The sequence below is a fragment of the Oncorhynchus mykiss genome, chromosome 8, assembly GCF_013265735.2.
Source record: "Oncorhynchus mykiss isolate Arlee chromosome 8, USDA_OmykA_1.1, whole genome shotgun sequence".
NCBI lineage: Eukaryota > Metazoa > Chordata > Actinopteri > Salmoniformes > Salmonidae > Oncorhynchus > Oncorhynchus mykiss.
In genome coordinates, this window is record NC_048572.1 from 34,539,986 (window position 1) to 34,551,822 (window position 11,837).

General features: G+C 43.4%; 1 protein-coding gene across 1 annotated transcript; it reads right to left on the reverse strand.

Moving 5' to 3' along the window:
- Positions 1 to 5,170: 5,170 nt before the first annotated feature.
- LOC110529848 (alpha-1,6-mannosyl-glycoprotein 2-beta-N-acetylglucosaminyltransferase) lies at positions 5,171 to 10,143 on the reverse strand. The gene is made up of 3 exons (XM_021612449.2): positions 9,818 to 10,143; positions 7,273 to 7,585; positions 5,171 to 6,906 (listed from the first exon to the last, which is right to left on the reverse strand). Exons 2-3 carry the CDS (start codon positions 7,297 to 7,299, stop codon positions 5,527 to 5,529), a joined length of 1,407 nt encoding a protein of 468 aa, XP_021468124.1. The 5' UTR covers positions 7,300 to 7,585; positions 9,818 to 10,143; the 3' UTR covers positions 5,171 to 5,526.
- Between the last annotated feature and the right edge of the window lie 1,694 nt (positions 10,144 to 11,837).

Below are 11,837 nucleotides of genomic sequence, written 5' to 3' on the forward strand. Positions count from 1 at the left end.
TTAGTTAGTGCTAAATACGGCTGCTAGAATCTTGACTAGAACCAACAAATGTGATCATATTACTCCAGTGCTAGTCTCTATACACTGGCTTCCTGTTAAAGCTAGAGCTAATTTCAAGGTTTTACTGCTAACCTACAAAGCATTACATGGGCTTGTTCCTACCTATCTCTCCGATTTGGTCCTGCCGTACATACCTACACGTACGCTACGGTCACAAAACGCAGGACTCCTAATTGTCCCTAGAATTTTTAAGCAAACAGCTGGAGGCAGAGCTTTCTCCTATAGAGCTCCATTTTTATTGAATGGTCTGCCTATCCATGTGAGAGACGCAGACTCGGTCTCAACCTTTAAGTCTTTATTGAAGACTCATCTCTTCAGTAGGTCCTATGATTGAGTGCAGTCTGGCCCAGGGGTGTGAAGGTGAATGGAAAGGCACTGGAGCGATGAACAGCCCTTGCTGTCTCTGCCTGGCCGGTTCCCCTCCCTCCAGTGGGATTCTACCTTTAACCCTATTGTATAGTGGTGCTTTTCCAAGCCGTCACTTGAGTGGGTCGAGTCACTAACATGATCTTCCAGTCCGGGTTGGCGCCACCCTCGGGTTCATGCCATGGGGGAGATCTTTGTGGGCTATACTCACCCTTGTCTCAGGGTAGTAAGTTGGTGGTTTGAAGATATCCCTCTAGTGGTGTGGGGGCTGTGCTTTGGCAGTGGGTGGGGTTACATCCTGCCTAGTTGGCCCTGTCCGAGGGTATCGTCAGACGGGGCCACAGTATCTCCCTACCCCTGCTGTCTCAGCCTCCAGTATTTATGCTGCAATAGTTTATGTGTCGGGGGGCTAGGGTCAGTCTATTACATATGGAGTATTTCTCCTGCCTTATCCGGTGTCCTGTGTGAATTTAAGTATGGTCCCTCTAACTATCTCTTTCTACCTATCCTCCCCGAGGACCTGAGCCCTGTGACCATGCCTCGACTACCTGGCCTGATGACTCCTTGCTGTCCCCAGTCCACCTGGTTGTGCTGCTGCTCCAGTTTCAACTGTTCTGCCTGTGGCTATGGAACCCTGACCTGTTCACTGGATGTGCTACCTTGTCCCAGCCCCGCTGTTTTGCTCCACATGATGCATAAATTATGTCACAGGGTTGAAAGCAGAATCATACAGTTAAATGTGTTATGGAGAAGGATATTCAGGTATCGGAATCCAACTGACAGAAAGACTTTGGCAATGTACTGCTGCATTACTACCAACCCCAACCCCCCCTCTCTTAAGTGATGTAACTTCCTAAGTGTGTGCCTCTGCATTGACCTGATGTTGTGTTTACCTTGAAATGTGTGCAATGGCTATCAATCATTAATAAGCATACACTCTCACCAGAGCCCTGATGGCTTGGGCCTTAGGGCTGGAGATAGATACAAGACAGATCTACTCCTGCCTAAAATAGAAAGCACTAGACCAGACCTGCACAATGGAGGTTTACATTTTCCTGTGGTACTGCGGTTTAAACACACAGTAATGGTTTTACCTGCTATACGCTTTATTTAATGCATCAGGAGACATTATGCTATCTAATTAAGAACCCTTAGTTTGAGTGAGGAAATAAGGTACTCCTTGTTGAAGAGATCTCCTCATATTCTGAGCAGGTTTACCCTAAAGGTTTCCCTAGCCACAGATTTTGGATCATCTTACTCTATGCAAAACTGACGTTAGAATAGCTTCTTTGAGCAGCTTCATCCTACTCACTATTTATAGGTCACATGACCCCCATCAGCCCATGGCACTGTCACAAATGCTTTTACGCAAGGCCATACCAGACTAGAAACTCAATCAAAAGTTTTAAAAAATAAAGACTTTCAGGAAAAACTTTTTTTGCACGTGAGCACACACTACACATGGTGGGAAAAGTACCCAATTGTCATACTTGAGTAAAAATAAAGATACCTTAATAGAAAATGACTCAAGAAAAAGTGAGTCACCCAGTAAAATACTACTTGAGTAAAAGTACTTGGTTTTAAATATACTTAACTATCAAAAGTAAATGTAATTACTAAAAAATACTTAAGTATCAAAAGTAAAAATACTATAAATAATTTCCAATGTAGGGATAGACAGGGGCACACTCCAACATCCAGACTTCATTTACAAACGAAGCATTTGTGTTTAGTAAGTCCGCCAGATCAGAAGCAGTGAAGATGACCTGGGATGTTATCTTGATAAGTGAGTGAATTGGACCATTTTTCTGGCCTGCTAAGCATTCAAAATGTAACTAGTACTTTTGGGTGTCAGGGAAAATGTATGGTGTATTCAGTAAATGATTTTCTTTAGGAATGTAGTGATGTAAATGTCGTCAAAAATATAAATAGTAAAGTACAGATACCAGAAAAAAGACTTCGCATTCGGAAAGTATTCAAAACCCTTGACTTTTTTCACATTTTGGTACGTTACAGCCTCATTATAAAATGGATTAGATTAATGTTTTTCTGCATCAATCTACACACAATATCCCATAATGACAAAGCGAAAACAGGTTTAAATAAATAAGGTATTTGTTTAGAAAAAACTATTATTTACTTAAGTATTCAGACCCTTTGCTATGAGACTCGAAATTGAGCTCAGGAGCATCCTGTTTCCATTGATCATCTTCGAGATGTTTATGTGGTAAATACAATTGATTCGACATGATTTAGAAAGGCACACACCTGTCTATATAAGGTCCCACAGTTGACAGTGAATGTCAGAGCAAAAACCAAACCCCAAGGTCGAAGGAATTGTCCGTAGAGCCCAGAGACATGAGTGTCCAAGGCACAGATCTCGGAAAGGGTAAAAAGAAAACATCTGCAGCATTGAAGGTCCTCAAGATCACTGAGGCCTCCATCATTCTTAAATACAAGAAGTCTGGAACCAGCAAGACTCTTCCTAGAGCTGGCCACCCAGCCAAACTGAGCAATTAGGGGAGAAGAGCCTTGGTCAGGGAGGTGACCAAGAACCAGATGGTAACTCTGACAGAGCTACAGAGTTCCTCTGTGGAGATGGGAGAACCTTCCAGGACAACCATCTCTGCAGCACTCCACCAATCAGGACTTTATGGTAGAGTGGCCAGACGGAAGCCACTCCTCAGTAAAAGGCACATGACATCCTGCTTGGAGTTTTCCAAAAGGTACATAAAAGACTTCCTGGTCTGATGAAAGAAAGATTGAACTCTTTGGCCTGAATGCCAAGCTTCACATCTGGAAGAAACCAGGCACCATCCCTACGGTGAAGCATGTTGGTGGCAGCATCATGCTGTGGGGATGTTTTTCAGTGGCAGGGATTGGGGGACTAGTCAGGATTGAGGGAAAGATGAACGGAGCAAAGTACAGAGAGATCCTTGATGAAAACCTGCTCCAGAGCGCTCAGGACCTCGGAGTGGGGCGAAGGTTCCCCTTCCAACAGGACGACGACCCGAAGCACACAGCCAAGATAATGCAGGTGTGGCTAAGGGACAAGTCTCTCAATGTCCTTGAGTGGCCCAGCTAGAGCCAAGACTTGAACCCGATTGAACATCTCTGGAGAGACCTGAAAATAGCTGTGCAGCGATGCTCCCCATCCAACCTGACAGAGCTTGAGAGAATCTTCAGAGAAGAATGGGAGAAACTCTAAAAATACAGCTGTGCCAAGCCTATAGCATCATACCCAAACATACTGTAATCGCTGCCAAAGGTGCTTCAACATAGTACTTACTAAATGGTCTAAATAGTTATGTAACTATGATATCAGTTTATATTTTCAATACATTTGCAAAAATGTCTAAAAACCTGTTGTTGCTTTGTCATTATGGGGTATTGTGTACAGATGAGGGGGGGGGGGGGGGGGGGACTATTTAATCCATTTTAAAATAAGGCTGTAACATAACATGTGGAATGTAACATTATGTCTGTAACATAAAATGTGGAAAAAGTCAAGGGGTCTGAATACTTTCAGAATGCACTGTATGTCCCCCATACTCAACTGGCGGACCTCAGACCAGATCCAGAACGGGGTCAGTAAGACCCCTGGATCCATATAGACACACATAAGACATGGAATAATGCATAGAACTGCAGGAAATTAGCTTTAAAACAGCTAAACAAATTTCTTCCCAATGCAAAATGTGTAGAATTGCGGGAAATTAGCTTTAAAACGGCAACATTTTCTCTCTGATAACAAGATGGGTGTGAACAGTTTGGGGTTGCGAGGGGGGGCTTGGTTACTACGCCGATAAATTACATTATCCATCCGGACCATTGCCACCTAGGACATTTGTGTTACCAGACCTTCTCAAATTGTACTTGAGTATCCCTGGTCTGTCATGGAAAGAACTATGTTTTATATACTCAATGTATTTTCTTAGACTAGTAGATTTACACCTATGGAGATAAGGAACTGAGTTGGCCTGATATCTGCAGTTATCCTAGATAGATTTTGTATACACTGCTCAGTCGGGCAGGCCTGGATTTTAACCATTGCTTTAGGGGATTGGGAAAGAAAATCAATGCAGCCTCAGAGAAGCCACCAAGTTAGCTTGGCCACGAGGAAACTGTCAATAAAGAGTTGCATCCTAAGAACCTCACATGTAAATGTACTCTGCTACTGCACCAGCAATTTATAATTAATTGCAATGCTGTGAATGTTGTCTGGGAGTCCATGAATTTAAATAATCACTTCTTGAAAAAAATATTGAGGTAAAATATATATTCTCCTCATGAGCATAATTAAGATTGAAGCAGAGAGCAGGGAAATGGTCATGGTCATCTAATGACCTTCCTTTGACTAAAGGTGCATCCTTGAGTGACATCAGGTTAAGTGGCAAATTGAGAGGTTTAGTACCTTGGCACTTAGATTTTTAAGCACTGCGATGTCATTGTTAACTTAATGGTGTGATATTAATCTGATCAACATTCCTATTGGCACCTCTCTTAATACTCTGGTAGGAAGGACATTCTGTTAAATCTATTGAGAAGAAGTTAAATGGAAGCTCATGTAAATGGGACAAGGTGTCTCTGAGGACCTGCTTTGATCTCAGCAAATCTATACCATATAAATAACTTTAAAATTAATTATGCATGCAGACTGGGATAGCAGTCCACTAATTCACTAGATTTGACTATCCCCGCTGGCTCTCATTTTGGTCACAATTTACTCCCTTTACACAGGTGCTCCACATATCCAGTTTAATTTTAGCTAAAAAAAAAACAATGGCATTCTTGCTATTAAAAGCTATTATGAATGCAAATAATGAAACACTTGAACAATTATGTATGGGAAAAAAGGCACCACAGTCATTTTATCAGATTACATACTGTAGAACATTTCAGAGGGTATACTGTATACTCTAAATCAATGCCTTGGATAGAGAGAATTCCAAACCCAACATACTTTTTTATTTGGAACAGTCCGATAAAACAGGCAATATGAAGAAATAGTCCATAAAGATACTTTTTAAAAGGCTTTCTTTTTCTTAAAGTCAGGATGCAAAAAAAGAGAAGAGTAACAATATAATAATGATAATAAGGTCACTGTAATCGAAGGTAGCTCTTGCAGAGTTCATGGTCCCTAATGTCCCCCCAGCCCCCGTTCTTCACATGGGGCGCCACCCCCCCTGCCCCGTTAGCTGGCAGTCTCTTAGTGATCAGCAAGTTCTTGGGGAACAGCTGATTGCTGCTACTCTGAAGAATGTTCTCTATCTTGGACTTTTGGCTGGACGGCATGCACACAGACTTCTTGTGGTGCATTCCGCAGTCCCCGGCGTGGAAGACACGGGGTGCCTCGCTCACCATGACCTTCCAGTAGGAGGGCAAACAGGTCACGGTCAGGTGCTGCAAGGACCAATCCCAGTTGTAGTCGTCGTAGGTGCAGAAGGAATCAGTGCATTGGAGGAGCTTCTGGTAGGTCTCCCTGCTCAGAGCCATGCCCATGTTGTGCTCGGTGGACTTCCAGGCTTTCACCTCCACCTTGTTGGATTTGCTAGCGTAGCTGATGTGGCCATAGCTCCCCAGAGACAGGATGTCACAGTCTGGGCAATTCTCCCTCTTCAGGATCGACATCAGCTTGAGGAGGTGGAGGAAGTCCGGGGAGAGGAAGTGGTCCTCCTCTATAAGTAGCACCAAGCCCCGGTGGTCCTTCAGCGCCCGGACCCTGTCCCACACAAAGTGCAGCTTCCACCACCAGTGGTGCTTGGTCTGGGAGAACTTGGCCTCGCGGTAGTGGCCGAATGAGTCAGGGTACTCTGCGTTGATGCAACCCAGCTTTAAGGCGTCCATTCTGGGAATGTCTCTGGGACAGTCCCTGGGGTCGTGGCCCGGGAACTCCTGGGGGTACAGCTGGATGCTGAAGGGGAAGAAGATCTGGAGGACCTGGCAGAAGTCAACCGAGGCCACCACTTGGTTGAGCTCGGGGGACCAGAAGTCATGGCTGAAGATGAGCAGGATGCTCTCCACGCCCCGGGCCTTCCTCAGACTCTCCACCAGCAGCCTCAGGTAGTCAGGTCTGTTGTGTACCTGTACCACCACCACCAGATCATCCTTCTTCCTCACTGCTCTGAACCTCTCCTCGTGCCTCACCGTTTGGTCAAAGTTGAGCTGGAACACGATGGCACGGTAGACGAGGGTAGTGTTGTCCACATCCGGTTTGACCGTTTTCTCCTTCTCCAGTTGTTTTTCAGAGTGATTCTCCAGCTGCGTATCGTTGGCAGGTGCTACAGGTGCGATTGGTGGTACGATGGGTATCCGACTGACTGCAGGTGTGGCCTGTGGCTGTGGATGCACCTGACTACTGCTGCTTCTCCTCGCCCCATCAGCCTCTTTGGGGACCACCACTCCACTGCTCTTCTTCTGCTTCCCACTGGTCCAGAAGGCTAAGCCACACACCACCACCACCAGCGTCAGTATCACCACCTGGACATAAGATACAAATCAAATCATGTCCCATGCCCGGTTTTGGACTCTATCCTTCCCTCTTTTGGCATTATTTTACTATTGTTGCCAATTGCATTGTTGTTTCTATTTTCTTTTTTGAAGATCAACTTAATCTATGTAACAGAGTTCATATGAGCGTACATGAGTTAATATCTTATTCAATTGATCCAGTAGGTCCTGTTTCTTCAGCTGAACTAAATACGTCACAATAAGATTGTCTATGACTCTTTTATTGTCTATGACTGTTTTTTTCAAATAATGTGTTTTGTTTGTGCCATTTTAAACATGCCCAGTACAGAAACATGCAGCACATACACATGACTTGGGACTCGTTGTGTATTGTACCTTCCTCTTGTAGATTCGGAATCTCATGATAGGCTGTCACCCCTTGGGCAGGGCGAGGAGACGATTGTTGAGAAACACAGGTTTGCAATTTCAAATGGTACTGCTGTGTTTGGCGGCCAGGCAGGGAGGCAGGCAGGCTTGGAAAACAACGTCTTCAAATTGTGTTCGTTGCTAACGCCTGTTGCTGGTTGCTAGAGCTAACTTTTGGAATTTAAACATGGGTTTTTGTCAAATATCAGTGATGCCAGGGGAGAGTTCCATAAGGCATGTTGGTCGCTAAGAGGCTGCAGGGTAAGGGTGTGCATGGAACCCACTGGAAGACAAAGAAAAAAGTCATTGTAGTATTTCTTATTGTGTGTACTAAACCAGCTTCCTTTACTAAATGCAACCCACATACATCATGTCAATAATAAAACACAGCTGTTTTATTGGAGTACATAGATCTTTTCAGGTGAACAAAACCATTTGTTTTATGACAAAGGATTAGACAACCATCTGCAAAACGCATCACAGACAACACACTGACAAAAAATATTCCACAAAAGCATTCAGAAAGTATTCAGACCCGTTGACCTTTTCCATATTTTGTTAAGTTACAGCCTTATTCTAAAATTAATTTTAAAAAAAATCTCATTATTCTACACACAATACAACAATGACAAAAAAAAAAAGATCACATTTACATAAGTATTCAGACCCTTTAATCAGTACTTTTTTGAAGAACCTTTGGCAGCGATTACAATCTCGTGTCTTCTTGGGTATGACGCTACAAGCCTGGCACACCTGTATTTGGGGAGTTTCTCCCATTCTTCTCTGCAGATCCTCTCATGCTCTGGCAGGTTGGATAGGGAGCGTTGCTGCACAGCAATTTTCAGGTCTCTCCAGAGATGTTCAATCAGGTTCTGGTCCAGGCTCTGGCTGGGCCACTCAAGGACATTTAGAGACCTATCCCAAAGCCACTCCTGCGTTGTCTTGGGTGTGTGCTTAAGGTTGTTGTCCTGTTGGAAGGTAAAACCTTAACACCCAGTCTGTGGTCCCGAGCGCTCTGGAGCAGGTATTCATCAAGGATCTCTCTGTTCTTTGCTCCGTTTATCTTTCCCTCATACTGACTAGTCTCCCAGACCCTGCCACTGAAAAACATCCCCACAGCATGATGCTGCCACCATTATACTTCACCGTGAGGATGGCGCCTGGTTTCCTCCAGACGTGACACTTGGCATTCAGAGAATATTTTTTCTCATGGTCGGATAGTCCTTTAGGTGCCTTTTGGTTAACTCCAAGCGAGCGGTTATGTGCAGCCTCCTTTTACTGAGGAGTGGCTTCCGTCTGGCCACTCTACCATTAAGGCCTGATTGGCCAGAGAGCTGCAGAAATGGTTGTCTTTGTGGAAGGTTCTCCCATCTCCACAGAGCTATATTAGTGACCATCGGGTTCTTGGTTACCTCCCTGACCAAGGCCCTTAAGGTGTTTTGGTTTTTTATACATTTGCAAAAATGTCTAAAAAACTGTTATCCCTTTGTCATTATGGGGTATTGTGTGCAGATTGAGGAAAAACATTCTAAAATTGATTCAAATAAGGCTGTAATGTCACAAAATTTGGAAAAAGTCCAGGGTCTGAATACTCCCGGATGCACTGTATATCTCTATCTGTAGGATAAATGATTGTCGTTTAGGGATAATACTTTATCTTCAAAAAGTATCTGCCAGTCATCATGATTTAGCTATAATCTTAATTTAGACATAGGAGCCTTCCCCTATCATCCCGAGCTCCACTTCAACATTCTATGATTAGTTCTCTATTCTCATTTTCTCAGCATCGTTTCTTTCTGGGTTGCCCTCGCTGATTTGTACTGCCCAGAGGCACTGTCACAATCAATACACAAATCAAGAGCGTTTGCACTGGATCACAGACTACCTTGCCTAAAACAGATCAACGACATTCGTTTTTTTACGGTGTACATTACACGCTTGTCAGGCTGACGTTCACTAGTAAGTCAGCATGACAGGCGTGTAATGTACACCGTTAAAAAAAAAACATATCATTTCTCAGTCATCAAACAGTCAACAAGCTGTAGAGCTAAGCTAACCACCACCTATCGTTTCAAAACTAGAACCGTATGTTGGTAAATGTTAATGTAAAAAAAAAAAAAATCTGTCGTTTAACACCTCCTTCCCATGGCATCCGTTGCGGGATATATGGGTTACCTAACCAAATCTAGTTCATGCAAATTATGCTATCTTCCTTCGTCTTGGTAGCCAAGAACTGGCGCGCAGGGACATTTACGTCAAACCACCAACCCCATTTCGCTCGAAACTTATGCGGTCTGCATCATACACAACTACCAGAAAGCTATACTTGGTAGCTTAAACATTGTTTACCAAGTGTTACGGTAGCTAGGTGGCAATATAAATGAGGCTCGTAAAAGCTAACTGGTGCGAGCGTATCATATTTACAAACAAGCACTCCAGTTGCGTCTCAATTCATGACCAAAACAGACTGTCGCAACAAGCTTCAATCGTAGAAAAACTGCGTTTTTATATTTACCTAAAATGGTAGTCGTATTATGCAGCGTTCTCAGACGGAATTAACAGTGCGATGACATGAGATATTCATTCTCCTCCATCACTTCTCTCCTCCTGCTCCCAATTTCTGATCAAAATTACCACATTAACCGGCTAGCTAGCTAACGCTGGCACAAAATACCAAACCACTGCCTACCTCTGGCTCCCACAATGCATTACTCCGGAGGTGGGGCTCACGAGACATAAAAATGATATTATTGGCTGTGCTACAATGTTGCATTGAATTGACAGCATCGGGTGGAACTGAACCATTGAACTGTAAGATGATAAACAATGTAACGACATGGAGATCTCTGAAAATACAATATTGCATGTATGTAGTTGGTATGCTATTTCTTAAGAATTTGTCATTTGTTTGAACAATAGATAAACAAAGTAATATTTAAATCAAATCGTAATTGGTCGCATGCGCCAAATACAACAGGTGTAGACTTACCGTGAAGTGCTTGTTAACAAGTCCTTAACCAACAATGCAGTTCAAGAAAGAGCTAATTAATATTTACCAAATAAACAAAAGTAAAAAATAACAAAAAGTCACAGATTAAAATGACTAACTAGGGATACCGGTACCGAGTCAATGTGCGGGGGTACAGGTTAGTCGAGGTAATTTGTACATGTAGGTAGGAGTAAAGTAGCTATGCATAGATAATAAACAGCGAGTAGCAGCAGTGTAAAAACAAATGGAGAGGGGGCAATGTAAATAGGCCCGGTGGCCGTTTGATTAATTGTTCAGCAGTCTTATGGCTTGGAAGTAGAAGCTGCTAATGAGCATTTTGGTCCTAGACTTGGCGCTCCGGTACCGCTTGCCATGCGGTAGCAGAGAGAACAGTCTATGACTTGGGTGACTGAAGTCTTTGAAAATTTGTTGGGCTTGCCTCTGACACCGCCGAGTATTAACAGTTGAAGCCGGAAGTTTACATACACCTTAGGCAAATACATTTAAAATCAGTTTTTCACAATTCCAGACATTTAATCCTAGTAAAAATGTCCTGTCTTAGGTCAGTTAGGATCACCGCTTTATTTTAAGAATGTGAAATGTCAGAATAGTAGAGAGAATGATTTATTTCAGCTTTTATTTCTTTCATCACATGCCCATTGGGTCAGAAGTTTACATACACTCAATTAGTATTTGGTTCCATTGCCTTTAAATTGTTTAACTTGGGTCAAACATTTCAGGTAGCCTTCCACAAGCTTCCCACAAAGAGTTGGGTGAATTTTGGCCCATTCCTCCTGACAGAGCTGGTGTAACTGAGTCAGGTTTGTAGGCCTCCTTGCTCGCACATGCGTTTTCAGTTCCTCCCACAAATATTCTATAGGATTGAGGTCAGGGCTTTGTGATGGCCACTCCAATACCATGACTTCGCTGTCCTTAAAAGCCCCTTTGCCACAACTTTGGAAGTATGCTCGGGGTCATTGTCCATTTGGAAGACCCATTTACGACCAAGCTTTAACTTACTGACTGATGTCTTGAGATGTTGCTTCAATATATTCACATCATTTTCATCCTTCATGATGCCATCTATTTTGTGAAGTGCACCAGTCCCTCCTGCAGCAAAGCACCCCCACAACATGATGCTGCCATCTCCGTGCTTCACGGTTAGGATGGTGTTCTTCGGGCTTGCAAGCCTCCCCCTTTTTCTTCCAAACATAATGATGGTCATTATTGCCAAACAGTTCTATTTTTGATTCATCAGACCAGAGGACATTTCTCCCAAAAGTCTGATCTTTGTCCCCATGTGCAGTTGCAAACCGTAGTCTGTTTTTTTTATAGCTGTTTTGGAGCAGTGGCTTCTTCCTTGCTGAGTGGCCTTTCAGGTTATGGCGATATAAGACTCGTTTTACTGTGGATATAGATGCTTTTGTACCTGTTTCCTCCAGCATCTTCACAAGGTTCTTTGCTGTTGTTCTGGGATTGATTTACACTTTTCACACCAAAGTACGTTCATCTCTAGGAGACAGAACGCGTCTCCTTCCTGAGCGGC

Bases quoted from the DNA above. Each gene is read 5' to 3' on its own strand.
- LOC110529848 (XM_021612449.2), bottom strand. From the start codon at position 7,299: ATGAGATTCCGAATCTACAAGAGGAAG. The intron at 6,907-7,272 runs GTACAATACACA...TCTTATGTCCAG, and splicing joins TCCGAATCTACAAGAGGAAG to GTGGTGATACTGACGCTGGT.